Source organism: Centropristis striata, chromosome 4 (assembly GCF_030273125.1).
Source record: "Centropristis striata isolate RG_2023a ecotype Rhode Island chromosome 4, C.striata_1.0, whole genome shotgun sequence".
In the NCBI taxonomy this organism is placed as follows: domain Eukaryota; kingdom Metazoa; phylum Chordata; class Actinopteri; order Perciformes; family Serranidae; genus Centropristis; species Centropristis striata.
The window spans coordinates 33,521,158-33,537,138 of NC_081520.1; the positions used below are offsets into that span (position 1 = coordinate 33,521,158).

General features: G+C 42.3%; 1 protein-coding gene across 1 annotated transcript in view; it reads right to left on the minus strand.

The window, feature by feature from the left end:
- Window positions 1–15,981, minus strand: part of mecom (MDS1 and EVI1 complex locus) — a 153,371-nt gene that overhangs the window by 94,199 nt on the left and 43,191 nt on the right. The window contains exon 2 of the mRNA XM_059331887.1: window positions 11,322–11,668. Coding sequence (XP_059187870.1) covers window positions 11,322–11,668 — 347 coding nt within the window. The remainder of the gene's footprint in view (window positions 1–11,321; window positions 11,669–15,981) is intronic.

Sequence of the window (15,981 nt, forward strand, 5' to 3'; positions counted from 1 at the left end):
TAGTTAATTGGCACTTGGTGCAACAGTCGGCCACAAAACTGCTATTGATTACAGAGTGATGCCAAGTGGAGTGGGTGGACTCAGGTGTGTGGGCCTGAACACAGTATAGTGGAAACCACAACAGGGGAAGACATACTCAGATTTTCAGCAAATATAGTAACATCACAATTTTAAAAATACCACATAACAAGCATTGGTGTAGTGTAACCAAGATCACTTTTGAACTTAAGTAAAAAATTTGAGGTACTGCTTGAGTCCTTTTTGGCACATTATACTTCTACTCCACTACAACTTAGATGGAGATATTGCACTTTTTAGTTCACTTCATTTATCTGACCGCTTTAGTTTCCAAAACATGTTTTTTGGGTGCATTCACAACATACGTAGAGTTTTTGAAATATAATGTTTGTTACTAATTAAAATACCCCAAAACACATGAGCTGATTAAGTCAATGTCAAGAATAAATCGCATTTCATGGAAAGAGGTAAAAAATATTTTATTCCAATCATGTATTATTGTATTGTATTATTCTGCATAATGGCTACTAGGCAACAATGGCTGTCAGATAAATATAGTGGTGTGCAAAGTACAAACATCCCCCTGAAATGATGTGTAATAGAAATGTAAAGTACATCAGATATGTACCTGAGTAAATGTACTTTACACTATGGTAGAGCAGACAGAGACATAAAAAAAAATCCCAACATGCCATAAAAATTACTATACTACATACTACACATCACAGGTGCTGTGTAGAAGCAGTTTAATGACCTGTATGATACTTAACATGAGGAACTGCCACCAAATTGAACCATAAATTACACTAACACTGCTGCTATTAGTAATAATGCTGCCAATACTTGTACAACTAAGAGGGTTTATCATCTTTCCATTGACTACTACTACTACATGTGTGACAAAGTGCTTAAGTATCCATCAGTATGTGTGGACGTGACATGCTTATTTATCTTATCAATTAATAATGCGTGTCAGGATGCCATCACCTCACATGTGATACCCTCCCTGAGCAACCTGATGTGGCGTTCCCTTCTGTCAATCATTTGCTCCTCAACAATCTCTATCTTTCAGCACTTACTCCCAGGCCGACATCTGAGGGGAACAGACAGGGCCAGCTCACAAATATTGACTTTCCAATAACATAGGAGTGCACAGCAGCCTATCATATGGCTCAAATTAAAGCATTATGACATAATAGAGCGAAGTCGGGGTTAAGACCTCATTACTGCCACCCGGGGCCTCTGCTTTCTCTCTCTCTAAACCTGGCAGCGCTCAGTTCTGGTTTTGGACCTGCTCCACTCTAATTGGAGCGGCAATATGGAGTAATTGGAAGAGGGGTACGGTGTTACTGTGCTGAATGTGGCCCGGCCTGCGTTTTTTAGCGCTTAACCCAGTAATAAGCTCTCAAACCAGACCGCACCGTCCCATTACCCTTTGAACTGCAGTGCAGAGGCAGAAGAGGGATTTAAACATATGAGTGAACGCACACACAGAGCTGCACGCTCCATACGGGATACATGGATACATAAGTATATGGAGATTGTGACTGTGTGTATGTTATAATAGCCGTGAGAGAGTGAGGGAGAGTCTGGCAGAGGCTGAGAGGACAGAGGGCCGTGGCTGTTTGCGCAGCTCTGACCACAGACACAGAGAAAGTGGTTTCGTAGAGCAGTATTAGCTCTTGATTATTTGCGTTAACCGGCACTTAGATTTACTGCCTGAGTAATGCGATCTGACTGGTAGTTAAGCACTAGCAGCAACTCGGGGCAGGAAAGCCAGGACAGAGTTGCTGTTCCCTCTCTGTTTCCCCCGGACCGGACCAATAAAAAGCCTGCAAGCTCTGCCCCTGAGTCGCTGTCTCTCCCTCTCTCTAACCCTCCCCATTGGGAAGACATTTGGAAACAATCAGTAGTATGTTTTAAGGGAAGGCCCTTCCCCTATCAATCCCCCTAGATAAGGTATCTATGAGCCTGGCTCTGTGGCCTCACACACGGAATTTATCACCTCTGTTTCCTGTATGCTGTTTAGGGGTCCCCTCATTTTCACTCCTATCTGTGCATAGTGCAGGGGGCACATTTTGGTGTGTGTGTGTGTGTGTGTGTGTGTGTGTGTGCATGTGCGTGTGTAAACCTAGGGGGTTTACCGTGTTTGTGTATATTTGCCGCTATGCATACGCATTCCAAACACGCAGTGCTGATTTGTGTGTGCGTAAATGAATACCAGCATTTTTTTTTTTACTTCTTTTTGTCCAGTGGAGCTCTGCCGACAGCTGACGAAGTGAGTTTGATTTTAGTGCTCCTATCATGGGTGGAGTCAGTAGCTCTTGCACATTCCCCTAATGTTCCTCACATTTACTGCCTATAGAGTTGTAAATTTATTCACATTTTTACGTAAATGTTAAAAAACTGCCTTGAGGCTGTTTGGTAGGCAACATATAAATTTAAATCTAAATTAATTCAAGCTGGTAAACCTTGCTGCATGCCACCCTCATTTCTCTCACTTCTCCTTTTAATTCCCTTTATAAATTATCTCTATAACAACACAGAAATGTCTTAGAAATAATGGCTTCAACAGTGACTTCGAAGCTTCCTTTTTCTTCCCCTTTCTCAGTGTATCCAGAGTGCTATAACAGCTGAGTATGGATGATGTAAAAGTGTGTTACAAGGCAGTGGGTTTACATCCCGCCGATGAGTCAATGCACCTGCATATAAACTCTAATATATCTGTGGCTGTCTAGACGTTTGTCATTGTGTTATTGAGTTTGCCCTGCATGTGTTTCCGATCAGATCAGCCTCCTTTTTATCAGCTCAGAGTGTGTTTTGTGTGTGTTTTGACTCCCGCTGTGAGCTATCAACTAGTCAGATTCTTGTCCGCATCCCGACAGGTCACATATAATTGGGGGAGAAACATGTCCCCCCTCTGAGCTTTTCAAACAGGTGAACTCCTCCTTCCTCATCCCTCCTTTTTCCAACCTCCTTCTGCAATCAAACAAGTCCTTCCATTCACTTCAGATCTAATAAGGCCCGTGACCTTTGCCCTGCTTGGATGGACCCCCGACGAGAGCCTCCTTCACCTGGTATTGTGCTGCTTGCTACACCTTCCAACTGGCATAGCCCCCACTCACGCCTGCCTTTGTCCTTCTGCAATTCACTCTGACTTTGTTCAGTTAGTTAACCTAGCTTCCCCTCCCTGCTGGGAACTCAGACAGAGAAAGAGGAGGAGAAGGTGGAGGAGGAAGGGGGGGTTATTGCTAAGGAATGAGGGAGAAATCAGAAATTTGTGCCGTTTTTCGCCCTCTTTAACCAGGATAGAGGAGTAGCCTCCGGACAAAGTGGAGTAGTCAACCAACCCTTCACTCATATAGAGTCTTCTCACACAGACACACAAACAGACAGACACAAGCCTCAACCAGCACCAACAAACAGCAGATTAACCCAAAGAAAGGGATTAACAATCAACTGAGAGGCAGGGAGACGGACCCCCGGCTTGTTTTGTCTTTGGGTTGTTTTTCTTTTTTGTTTTTTTTTTAATGGACATCGCTTCCGTCCAAGAGAATCAACCTCCAGTTACATTGAATGAAGAGCTCATCTCCCTCACAGACACCAGGAGAGACAAAAGCAAACACAGACACAAGCGGCTGGAGGCATTTTAGGGCTGCACACCATGTGAAGGAAGTTAAAGGCCAGGGATGTTTTGTTAGCTCAGCAGGTTAAGGCACATGATATTATGTGTATTAAATATATTATGACATATATTTCTATATGTTTAATCAATCCTAGAATGTATTAAATATAAAACTACACAGTCGTATTGAGTAAAGAGTTTAATAATTGGTTTTCTTGTTGATGATTTTGGTTATTATCAAGAAAACCATGGAAAATGGCTAGATATCAGCTCTTAAATTTAAGTCTTTTGAGCTATTTTTGTTGTGATCATTATATTTGTCCAAACAAATGTACCTTTAGTTGTACCAGGCAGTAAAAAATGAACAAGAAATTGAAGAAAAAAATGGTCTAATATTTTTTTCCATGACTGTATATAAACTGTTTTATATGACTGTTAATTGAAAATAGCTGATGGTTCTTGGTCTTAGAAAGACTTCCAGCGACTGGCTGTTGTGACATGAGGTTTAAGACAATTGAGATGGTAATCATTGTTAATCAAAAAGGAAAAGATGTGATAGAAACTGAAGTGTTTTATACCAATGAAATACCAGACAAGAATTGCCAGATACTGCGGCAAAACATCAGAATATATCAACTGCCAACAATTGATTTTACCTGAATATCTTCCCATTGCAACTACAGCAGACAAAATTAGGCCAATGAAAAAGGGCCCAAGTCAGCAGTTCCTGAAATGGCCTCTTGAGGCTACCTCCCAAAGTGAGTCATTCCCGAAGACGGCCATGTTAAAATGATCAACTTCATAGAAGAAATAAACAACCCGGTACAAAACTTAAATTACCTTAAGGCTTCAAATGGTACATAATTAAGGGCATGGCCACATTGAGTGACAGGTGGGAGCTGTCACTGGTGAAAAGATGGCGAAAGGCAGAGCTACCAACACTGAGGTTCAGTTTGGCTCTTCAGAAAGGTTTCTGGGTGGCGTCAGAGAGGCCACATCCGAGTTTTATACAGTTTGTTGGTGTTGGTATGTCCTTGCAGAGTTGTGAGTTTGTTGTGAGTGGTCACAGGCTAGCTTCTAAGCAGGACAATGATAAAGGCCCCCCTGAATACTAATAGACTTAACAAAAGACTTAAAACCCACCTTGACCTGACCCGATCAACTCCTCCCTCTGCAACTGGATTCTGGACTTTCTGACCAACAGATCTCAGTCTGTCAGGTTAGATAACCACACCTCCTTCACACTCATCCTGAACACTGGTGTCCCACAGGGCTGTGTGCTGAGCCCTCTCCTTCTACTCCCTCTTCACACACGACTGTGAACCAGTGCATGGCGCCAACATCATCACTAACTTTGTAGATGACACAACGTTGATCGGTCTCATCACCAACAACGATGAGACAGTCTAAAGGGAGGAGGTCCAGCACCTGGTGACCTGGTGCACTAACAACAACCTGGCCATAAACACTAAAAAGACCAAGGAGTTCATCGTGGACTTCAGGAGAACCAACAGAGGCACACACACTCGCATCCAGATCTACGGAGCTGAGGTCGAGCGTGTCTCCAGCTTCAAGTTCCTGGGGGTCCACCTCTCCGAGGATCTTTCTTGGTCTCTGAACACCTCGGTACTGATAAAGAAGGCTCACCAGCGGCTCTTCTTCTTAAGGAAACTTAAGAAAGCCCACCTGTCTCCTCAAATCCTGTTGAACTTTTACCGCAGCACCATCAAGAGCATCCTCACCAGCTGCATCACAGTCTGGTACGGTAACTGCTCCGTTGCAGACCGGAAGGCGCTGCAGAGGGTGGTGAAAACTGCCCAGCACAGCTCTCACCCAGGCCACAAACTGTTTACCCTCCTCCCCTCCAGGAGGCACTACAGGTCCCTGCGCTCCAGAATCAGCAGGTTCAGGAACAGCTTTTTCCCCTCAGCTGTCACCCTGTTGAACTCTACACAGAGGTGACCCCCCTACTGTTACTGTAAACTGCCCATATAAATGACTATTTATGACTATTTATTATCATCCATTCATCTACCTGCACTGCTGCTATACTGTACATTCTTTACTGTATATATTTCTATAACATTCATTCACTGTATATATCCTATAGCATATTCAATTCATACCTGCACTATATTAATATACTCTGTTCATATGTACATACCCTTGCACTTAACTACTCTGCACTTCTGGTTAGATAACACTGAACATTGAATCTAATCTAATCTAATTGAATCTAATCTAGTCCTACACAGCTCAGAAGTGTAGCTGCATTTACAATTAAAGAAGGTATAATTAAAAGGATATATGTTTCTTTTGCAGCACAACTCAACTTTTCAGACCATTCTTTCTACATGGTGACACATTTCCCTCCTTACACAATCCGGATGCACACAACCGACTTTAATGGTCTTTATTGTCTTCTTTACAATTCATTAAGTGTCAATGAGACCCAAGTGTATGCTGAACGGCTTCCTCATAATTACAGCCAGTGTCTCAGCAGCCAGTTTGTGCTCTTCTCATGAGAGAAAACAGGTCCCACAATGATGTCAGCGCAGCCCTTGTGTTCATGCAGCACAATGCATTGACAACCGCCATTCACATCGCCTTTACGGGAGCAGAACTTTTCCACTTTGAATTTCTAAAAAAAAAAAAAAAGAAAAAACGATATGTGTGTGTACGTGTGTGTGAAAATGTGAAGATGTGTGTCCATTGAGAGGTGCGTGAGTGACAGAGAGGTTCATCCCTAGCGCCTGCCTTTCTAAGCGCTGGTGTGGGCAGGGCCATCTCTGCTGACAGTGGATGGGATGTGGCAGGGGCTCGGGGATTAAGGGGCTTTTTAGGAGGACCGAGAGTGGCTCTTTCTCCCTGTGACAGAGAGAGGTGACAGGCCGTCAGTATGCAGGGGACAGGCGGACAGCCAGCCAGAGACATCTGCATTCATTCAGGACAGCGGCTTATCCGTGCACAAAAAACACGCCCTCCCGAAACGCCCTCCATCCACGCTCTCACACTCGGCCTTACACACCACATGCACGCATGCACACACAAGAGCGTATGTGGACACACATGCACCACACAAAACCCTGATTCCAGGATCGACCTTTCCTGGAGTTCACACTGTCTGCATATATAAAAGGCTAAATGGCATAAGCATCGACTACAGTTAAACTACAGTTGTTACACTTTAATGGATTTTTTTTGTTGTTGTTTCTGCTGTTTTGTTCATGTGACAAATCACTATGGGCTCTATAATCTGATGCTTCATCACAAAATGTCTTTTGGAATGTCTTTTGGAAATTTAAAAGTTTCTGATCCAACGCTTTTTTTTTTTTCTCAGTAGATCATTAAAATGCAAGATTTTCAGCTGACACCAGTCTAAATGATGGATCTCCTCTGGGCAGGCAGCTGCTTCTCCTCCTTCCATCCTCCCATCCTCTCATGACCAGGAGGTTCAGGAGACAAGCAGAGCCAGGAAAGGCCCTGCCCAGCCACCTAATCCTCTACTCCCATTCACCATCACTGCTAATCTCCTCCACCACCTACCCACCACCACTACCACCAACACTATCGCCTCCACCGCCACCTCCGCCTCTCACTCAAGAGGTGCACAAAGGCCCTAAAGCGCCCCTGTCCCGCCCCACTCACCATCCCACCCCTTCTCGCACCCCTAACCTGCTCCGCCCATCGCTCCTACAGCAGGAGGCACCCAGTTTTCTAAGCCCAGGACCCATAATCCCGTGGGGCTGCGAGTTTGGGAGAGCCCAAAGGCTCATTGAGTGCTGGATAACTCTCTCCCGGTCTCTAACTCTCTGTCTTATTGTTGCCGCTGCTGAGAAGAGGACAGACACAAATGGAGTTTGAATTTCAATGCGGCTAACGACTCAGAGAGAGAGACAGCAGAATATAGACTGGTGGGCATCCAGGCGTTAAGAGTATTCTCAAGGAAGCCATGAAGAAGTACATGCAAATACTGTGGGTTAGTGGAGGCCACCGCATCCCCATTCTGTCAATTGAAACATTGCACAGTTCACTTTTTCTATGTTGTTTTTTTTTCATTTTTTAAGTGAATTTATGGAATAAATTCAAATCAAGCACTTAACCCTCTGTTATTTGATATTTTTACCCGTTACATGAATTTAAAATCTAAGACAGGAGCAGTGCTAAAGTTTGGTAATAAAACGAGTCCTCAGCTTTGCTCTGGACGGTCCCCATAAAGAGTTAGGGGTATTCATCAGGGTTGAAAGGTCACTTCACATTTCATTTAGATATTCAAAGCCATTTGGATTAACTTCAACACACCCATTATTTTTATATTAAGGTGTCTGTTGTCTCACTTAAATAATATTTCAATTAAATACGTTCCTGAATTAATGAACCCAGTTTAAGTTTGCACTTACTTTCGTTTGTAACTAAAAAAATTATGAATATTATTTTTAGTAGGGGGGAACTGGAGACATGTCGCCACCACATTTTGAAATTGCAAATGTTCTCCCCATCGCTTTTAAAAAAAAGCATAATGTCTTAAAAATGTTCTGAAAAATAAAATGCACCAAAAAACACTAGCTAACAAATGAGAGCATTTTGAGAAAGTTTCTTACTGTGCAAATAAACCTAAAGTAACATCAGTTAAAAACGGGCCTTCTGAATCTAAATGTCAAATGTTCAAAATGTGCATGCACCAATCAGTTGCAGCAGTGGTGGATGTGATGCATATCGATGACTGTTACTTGCTCAGTTAATTGTGCGTTTTATGCTGAGTATTTTCACATTGTTGACTCTGTAGCAGCCTATAAATGCCCTTTCTGACCTGCTATAATTATCCGCTTTGACTCATACTCATTCCATCTGTTGAAAACTGCTTAAAAATATTTTTCATCTGAGCCTTTATGTTCCCACGACTTTTCAACACAAAGTGACTTCTCTAACAAAATGGTTAGGATGTTGTGGGAAAAAATGTGAATACTAATCCAGATAGCATCCTACATAAATTATTGAATTCATTAATATATTGTTAAGACAAACACAAGTAAGTCTTGGCAATATCATAAACTAAAAGATTTGCCTCAGCTCACAAACTCACACAGTAAGCATTAAGACTAGTGGCGCAGTCAGCACTCCAGTTCTGCATACGACAGTGTAGGTGAGCGTCTCAGCCTGACAGAGCCCTCACTGCTGCCTCTCTACCTTTATTTACCGAAGCTATCTTTCCCATAAGTCACCATTCCTGTATTCATAAAGCATCATGGACGCCATAACTCACTCTTCCCCTTTATGAATAAAGCCCCCGAATTTATGGTGATGGCTCTGAGGAACGGTGGCCTCCCTGGTGACAAACTTCCCCCAGTCTGTCACCACTGGCCTGGGCCGCTCAGGGCCCTCCATCAAACGCTCCAGATGGGAGCGCCACTTTAGCGTTCCCCGGTCGGTGACATCACCTCGCCGCGCCACAAGGAATTGATGATGAAAGCAAACATATCTATCTTAACTCACATTTACCAAATCAATTTTATTTTTACAGACCCTCCGCAGGCTTATTGGCATATTGACGGTTTGCAGGCGGGAGGGGGGGGGGCAGCAGGTGAGGGATGGTAAACGGGTGGGCATGGGAGGGGGGGGGGGTCAGGAGGGCTTAATGGCGTTTACCATATTTAATGCAGAGGGATGTCATCACTGAATATCCATTCTGAATAATGTGGCATTTCATCATAAATTCTTTACAACTTATTTACTTAATGGAAAGAGTTATGGCTCGCTGTCAGGGTGGTAATTAAACATTGTGATACAGTGCTGCCTCGCCAGGATCCCATCTTTCCCCTCGATCCCCCCACCCGCCTGCCCCCAGACACACACACACACACACACACACTCACATCCCAGCTCCTCAGCTTTTTAAATACATATTATTATTCAAGCTCCCCATAAATTACCGCCGGATTAAAATTCATGAAACCTCTTTTTCCTTTATTTCCTTCCCTGGGAAAAAGAATAACCCAGAGAGCTTGTTCAACCGGCTGTAAATCTCTTAGAGAGGGACAGAGACTTTTTATTAAGATTATGTGTTGTGAAAATGGGCAAAAATGAAGAGTTTTTCCTCACTTCAATTTGAGAGACGTTTATATATTGCACTTTACCCAGCAGTTGATAATGAGGGAGAAGTTATTTCCTGGAGAAATGTAGTCCAGAGTGAAAAAAAAAAAGACCATTATTTTGGTTTGGTCCATGCCAAAACCACTGAGTCAGAGTTGATGGGCTGGAGTAATGCTCTATGATGCAAACCCAACGAGCACCAGTCCAAATCCAAAACTATTTATATGAGCCGAATGTTGATACTCTACCAAAACGTTCTCAGTCAGCTATAGAGAGCAGCATTGAAACAGACTTAACAGATAGGGAGGCTCTAGTAAGAAAAGGAATGCTGGATTGAATCATCTTTTTATTTAAACCTGTGACTTTTCACTTTATGAACTGCATGGTCAGCGCTTCTTAATGAGCTTGGTTCTGTCCCACAAAGGGGACAAAGGACTGAATATGAAGGACTAAATCCTCACATCCAAATTAGAAAGGATCTATTTCTGGAGACTTAATGAGGCTGATACTCTGCCACCCCCTTCCTCCTACTCTATAAAACAGAACTAGCATGACACTGACGGAGACCACATCCAACCTTTGACCTTGTCCTGTGACCCTGCATTCGATTTTTTGTGCCGGCTGACCAATATGTGATTTGCCAATGGCCGCACTGGGTCCCTAACCAGGATGAAAAAGAGATTTATGGCTTTTCATTTTAATTGAGTTAAGAGCACAACCTCGACTCCCTTTCTTTCAATGGCACTGAGCTAACATTACATCACTAGGCAGAAAACGGCAACAACAGCCTTGTGGTCACTGGGCTAAATGTGAGCATGACGACATGGGAGGGAATAAAAAAAAAAAAAAGGACTGATGTGAATGCTACAGTGTGTATTGGCCAAGGGAAACCCCCCTTGTCAGAAAGTGTGCTACTGTTGCAGAAAAACCTTGTAACTGCAATTTTCATGTTTATATTTGAAGCTTAAGCTCTTATAAGTAGAGCTAATTTCTTTATCCTAACTGCCATGTAATCCATCCCAAAATTATTGAAAAATATGATGGCCCTTGTAAAAAAAAAAAAAAAAAAGCCTGTTCTGAATTCTTGATATTATAACTGTTGCAGTGAAACATTTACTGTCAAAGAAAAAAATTAGTAGATCACCATTTTTCTTCAATTTCTTGTTCATTTTAATGCCTGGTACAACTAAAGGTACATTTGTTTAGACAAATATAATGATAACAAAAAACATAGCTCATACGATTTTAATTTAAGATCTAATATCTAGGCATTTTCCATGGTTTTCTTGGTAATAACCAAAATCATAATCAAGAAAACCATGTCTAGAAAATGTGTAGATATCAATATATAAAGTATATATTATTACTATTATAAAACTCTTATGAGCTTTTTTTGTTGTTATTATTATATTTGTCCAAACAAATGTACCTTTAGTTCTTCTCATTAAAATGAACAATACATTGAAGAAGGGTGGTCTAACATTTTTTTCCATGACTGTATTTCTGTCAACCACCTACTGACACTGTAAAGTTATCATTTTGGATCACCTTAACAACAGACACATGGACTCTCCTATTATGTTCCTACCTCCCAGCCTTGAGTGGGGTCTCGGAGACAAGGCATGTGCTCTCCTTCAAATGGTCCAAAGCGCTCCCCGGTGTTTACCCTCCTGCGGCTCCAGATGCCCAGGCTTCCGTCTGAAACTGCAGACTCACGCAGTTCAAAGTCCAGGGGAATGGTCAAGTCTTCTTGGGGCAAAAAGATGTTCTGGTGATGGAATGACAGCGAGTCCTGGGGTGAAGCCTCATCATCAGAGAGTGGAGGGGACGCCGGGTCCCCCGCCAGGGCAGAAGAAGGCGTGGGGTCACCGTCAGAGCCACATACGTCATCTAAGACGTCGGACGGGTAGAGGGCGAACTCATCGTCACCATCACCTGTGGAAGACAGAGAGTCTCTACGTGAGGGCGATGCTCAGTGATATATTTGTGATTATTGGATTATCACAGATTAACGCTGGCAAAAGGTTAGCTTTACAATGTTCTTCCTGACAATTGAGTAAAACATACAGCGTGTACATGTATTAACTTCCAACATGTGAAACAACATGTCCGGGTGTCATGTGACAAAGCCTTTATTCTGTTTTCATTGAGCTCAATAATAAAGAGCAGGAGAGCATGAAGGGAGCACACTTGTTTCTAATGTCAATGTTTTTCTTCTTTTTTTCTCCCTACTTTCTAATCATTATTACCTCCGCCAAGGAGGTCAAGTTTTTGGCTTGGTTTGGCTGTCTGTCAGTGTGCTTGTCTGTCAGCAGGATTACAGAAAAACTGAAGTATGGGCCAAAGAAGAACCCATTAAAATATGGAGTGGATCCCAATCATGGGGCGGATACACTCATTATTTTCCATTTTGGAGATGATTTTGGAAATTTGTTTTTTGTGGAAATTAAAGCACCAAAAATAATATGTTTGAAAAACTCGACAGCAATGTCTCTTTCCAGAAATCATAACCCTATTTTGTAACTTTGTGGGAACTGTAATGGTTGAAGCCCAGAAGACCTTGGATTTACACGTGGTATGTTCACTGAAGAGGAAAAAATGTCCACATTACTCTGAAAAACAATCAAACAAAATCCTTTATTTCATAGATCTGTTAAATTGTTGTTCAATGTCAATTTCTTCTAATCAATAACTAGAACTAAGGTAAAAAAAAACAACAACATAAAATTAAAAAAACTACAGCTATGGAAAAAAATATTAGACCACCCTTGTTTTCTTCAATATATTGTTTCCTTTTAATGGCTGGTACAACTAAAGGTCCATGGTTTTCTTGATCATGATTTTGGTTATTATCAAGAAAACTTTGTCCAAACAAATGTACCTTTAGTTGTACCAGACATTAAAATGAACAAGAAATTTTAAAAAAGTGTAAAAAAGTGGTCTAATATTTTTTCCCATGACTTTATGTAGCTTAGTCCTTAATTGAGCCTCAACTGACTGACTGACTCACAGCCCTCCCCAAAAAACTTCTCTTAAAGTCACAGTAACCTGCCTTACTGCTCAAAACAACAGGTACAAAATAAATTACATCTTTATTTGTATCTGACTTCAACAGATTAAGTTAACTTTACAAACACACTGAAACTGTTCTTATTTATTAACTTGTACTTCAATATTCGTAACTTGGCTCCCACAGGAACTATACCAGAAAGACAGTAGTTCCTCCATGAAACTGCTCACAACAAGGTTTGTGGATCATTTTAACTCTTTGGGTCATGATTTCTGGAAAGAAACTGTTTTTTTTCCTTTTTTTTTCAATTATCCTCACAAGCGGCCAATTTATTCAATTTAATTGTAGAAGGCCGACATCTCTACTACTGATATCTCCAACACTCAGCAACTCACAGCAAAACCATCTAGATTAATAAATAGCACTACAGAAAAGAGGTGCTTTTGATTTGGGGATTAACTGTCCTTAACATTGCAAAATAGAGCATTTGCGCTGCTTTCAGGTGGTGTCGAAATAATCAGAAAAACAAGTTCCCGACTGGGAAAATTCATGTGAACGCCCCCTTGAGTCAAAATGTTGCAAGATTCTTTGGGCATTCTTTGGCGGAGATCTGCGTTCTCCAAGTGACCTTCTAGTTGGCTATGTTCCTAGTCTAGAAAAAAATACCCAACAGAGACATTTAAATTCATCTCAAAATTTAAAATAAGACTTGTGAAGTCAAATACAGGCTGTTTGGGTTTAAAAAATCCCCACAGCAGCAACATGGTATGTTTGCCATTTGTTTGAGCTGATGCCAAGATGGGTAAGCAGGGTCTGCTCAGCATTGTACTGCTCTGACTGTTTTATATTTCCTTTTCCTGAACTATTTCTCCACTCTACAGTGAAAACAGAGGGAAGCATGCTGGGGTTAATTGTGAATAGAGTGAAACAGGACATAGAAGTATGACTCTTGAACCCACACGGGGCTTCTTAATGGTGGAAGAGGATTGAATCATTCACAGCGTTGATGTAGTGTGCAGGTGGAGTAGCACTGTTTTTCGAAATAGGTGGAAAGCACAGAAGTCAGGGAAAAAGACAAGTTCATGCATTCACATTCAAAGAGATCACCAAACAATCAAACAGACAGTCCAATCGAGAGCTATGAAGAAGTCATCGAGGATGACAGGTGTCAGCCGGGTGTCACATGGAGAGACAGAAAGACACTCAAAGCCGGAAATGATTCACAGGAAGTTGCCGCTCCCCCAGCGTGCATCTGAGGCAGGCGGCGCCTAACGCAGGCTGACAGGCAACGGGGAGAGGGGGCTCTGCTAATGAGGCTCCACAACCCATCCCTGGGCTGAGGAACATTCCTGAAGGGCTGCCTGTGTGACACTGTACCGCTGCGCTGTCAGCCATGGAACCTTTGATCCACACAGATACACACACACACTTCTTGTTCACTGGCCATGAAGTAACCGTGCTTCTGATTGACTGAACGGGTCACTGTGATTGGCCACAGGTGGTCATAAACTAAACTGAAAGATTAACTCAAGACCTGGACAAAGTCATTGAACTTTTTCATGTGCTCTCACCTTACAAACCTTGACACATTACTCGAAGCACAAGATAAGCCAAGTATATTGTATATAAATGTCCTTAAAACATGTGCAAAGTCAAAGCAAAAGAAATGAAAAACTATCAACTACCGCTTGTACGGGAGCAGTTTTTCCTGTACCAGTAAAGAATCATAATTCCTGTTGAAATGTGCATTTGCTGTGGGGGCGAGAAAAAAAATCTATGGATCTGCACATTGCTGCTGTCTATTACAGATATTTGGCTGCATTTTCTGTGTTATGCAGATTGTATGTATTCGTTGAACCAGACCTACAACTTAAATATTTCTCATAGTCATTCCCTGCAGCAATACGTGAGCACAGTATCTGTGCAACTATTGTGTTTGACACACACACTGTGTGGGCCCAGCGTGTTTGAGGGGAAAGTCTTTTAAAGACTGTGCTGAGCCGGGCTGGGCATGAAACCCAATGTGGCTCTGGGAGTCAATGTAATGATTTTCAGCACGGAGTAACGTGGTTATATATAAAGATGTGAAGCTTGCCATATGGTAGAGGGACAAGAGCTTTTAAAGGTAACTGTATCCCTCCATTGCTGTTTCTCCTTTGACATTTCCCCCCCTCGCACTGGCCTCCAAGTTTATATTTGATTTAGACCAGAAATTCCCCCGGTCCAGTGGACTCAACGAGAGCATTTCAGCTCATAAACATATATGTTTCTGTAAGGTAAACTTCAGCCGAAAGCAAATATGCTATGTTCAGAGTTTTAAAAATTGTGGTTTCGTGTGCAGATGATTGATAAGTCAAAGACCGTAGCTGTGCTTAGACGTGTGGGGCGGTAGGGACACTGAACACAGATGATCGGGCTGGTACGTGTGTGTGTGTGTGTGTGTGTGTGTGTGTGTGTGTGTCTCAGCCTACTTAAAGCCCTGTTTGTTTGTTCAGTAATGGGCATTACTTCATCATTGCAAGCTGACGCCCTTCATCAAAGAGCGAGCGCTAAAAGAATTCTGGGTAGAGAAGGGGAACTCCAGCTGGGAGCAGCACCATCACTTCAACTGCATTATCAGCAGAGATGATACATTGTGATAGTGCAAGAAAACAAGTGCAAAAAACACACCAACTTTGATCTATCTGAAAGACAACACAAAAGATTTAGTGCAAAAATAATCATGAAAACAATATTATCTCCTCATCAAAATCACTCATGAACATCAGAAAACACACCACGGCACAGATATGCACTAACACACGTACATCCCATGTATTTTAAATGCTCACGCTTGACGCCAAATTCATTCATTTTTATTAAGAGGGAAAACATTTGTTCCCGTGCCTGCTATCTGCATGGGTGGAATGATTTTCACCTCTGCCACGAGGTGTTGGGTGGACTCATACATCACACGATTACCCCGAGCAGCGAGCAGGGCCGCCATCATCAGGGAGTGAATTAAAGATGATAGAAAGAGCTATTAATCACTGTGACAAAGCCCCTAATGGAGGTGTGACCCAGCCACTGCCGACGGGACGCCAAGGGGACGCACCCACGGGACGAATGGATACATATGTTTACAGAGAGAAATAACCTACCTGTGGACACAGTTAACACCCCCAACCCCCCCTCAGGTTTTTTTCTGCACCGCTGTCTTTGTTGCTTTACTTCACTGCTATTTTTTCTAATTGTGTGT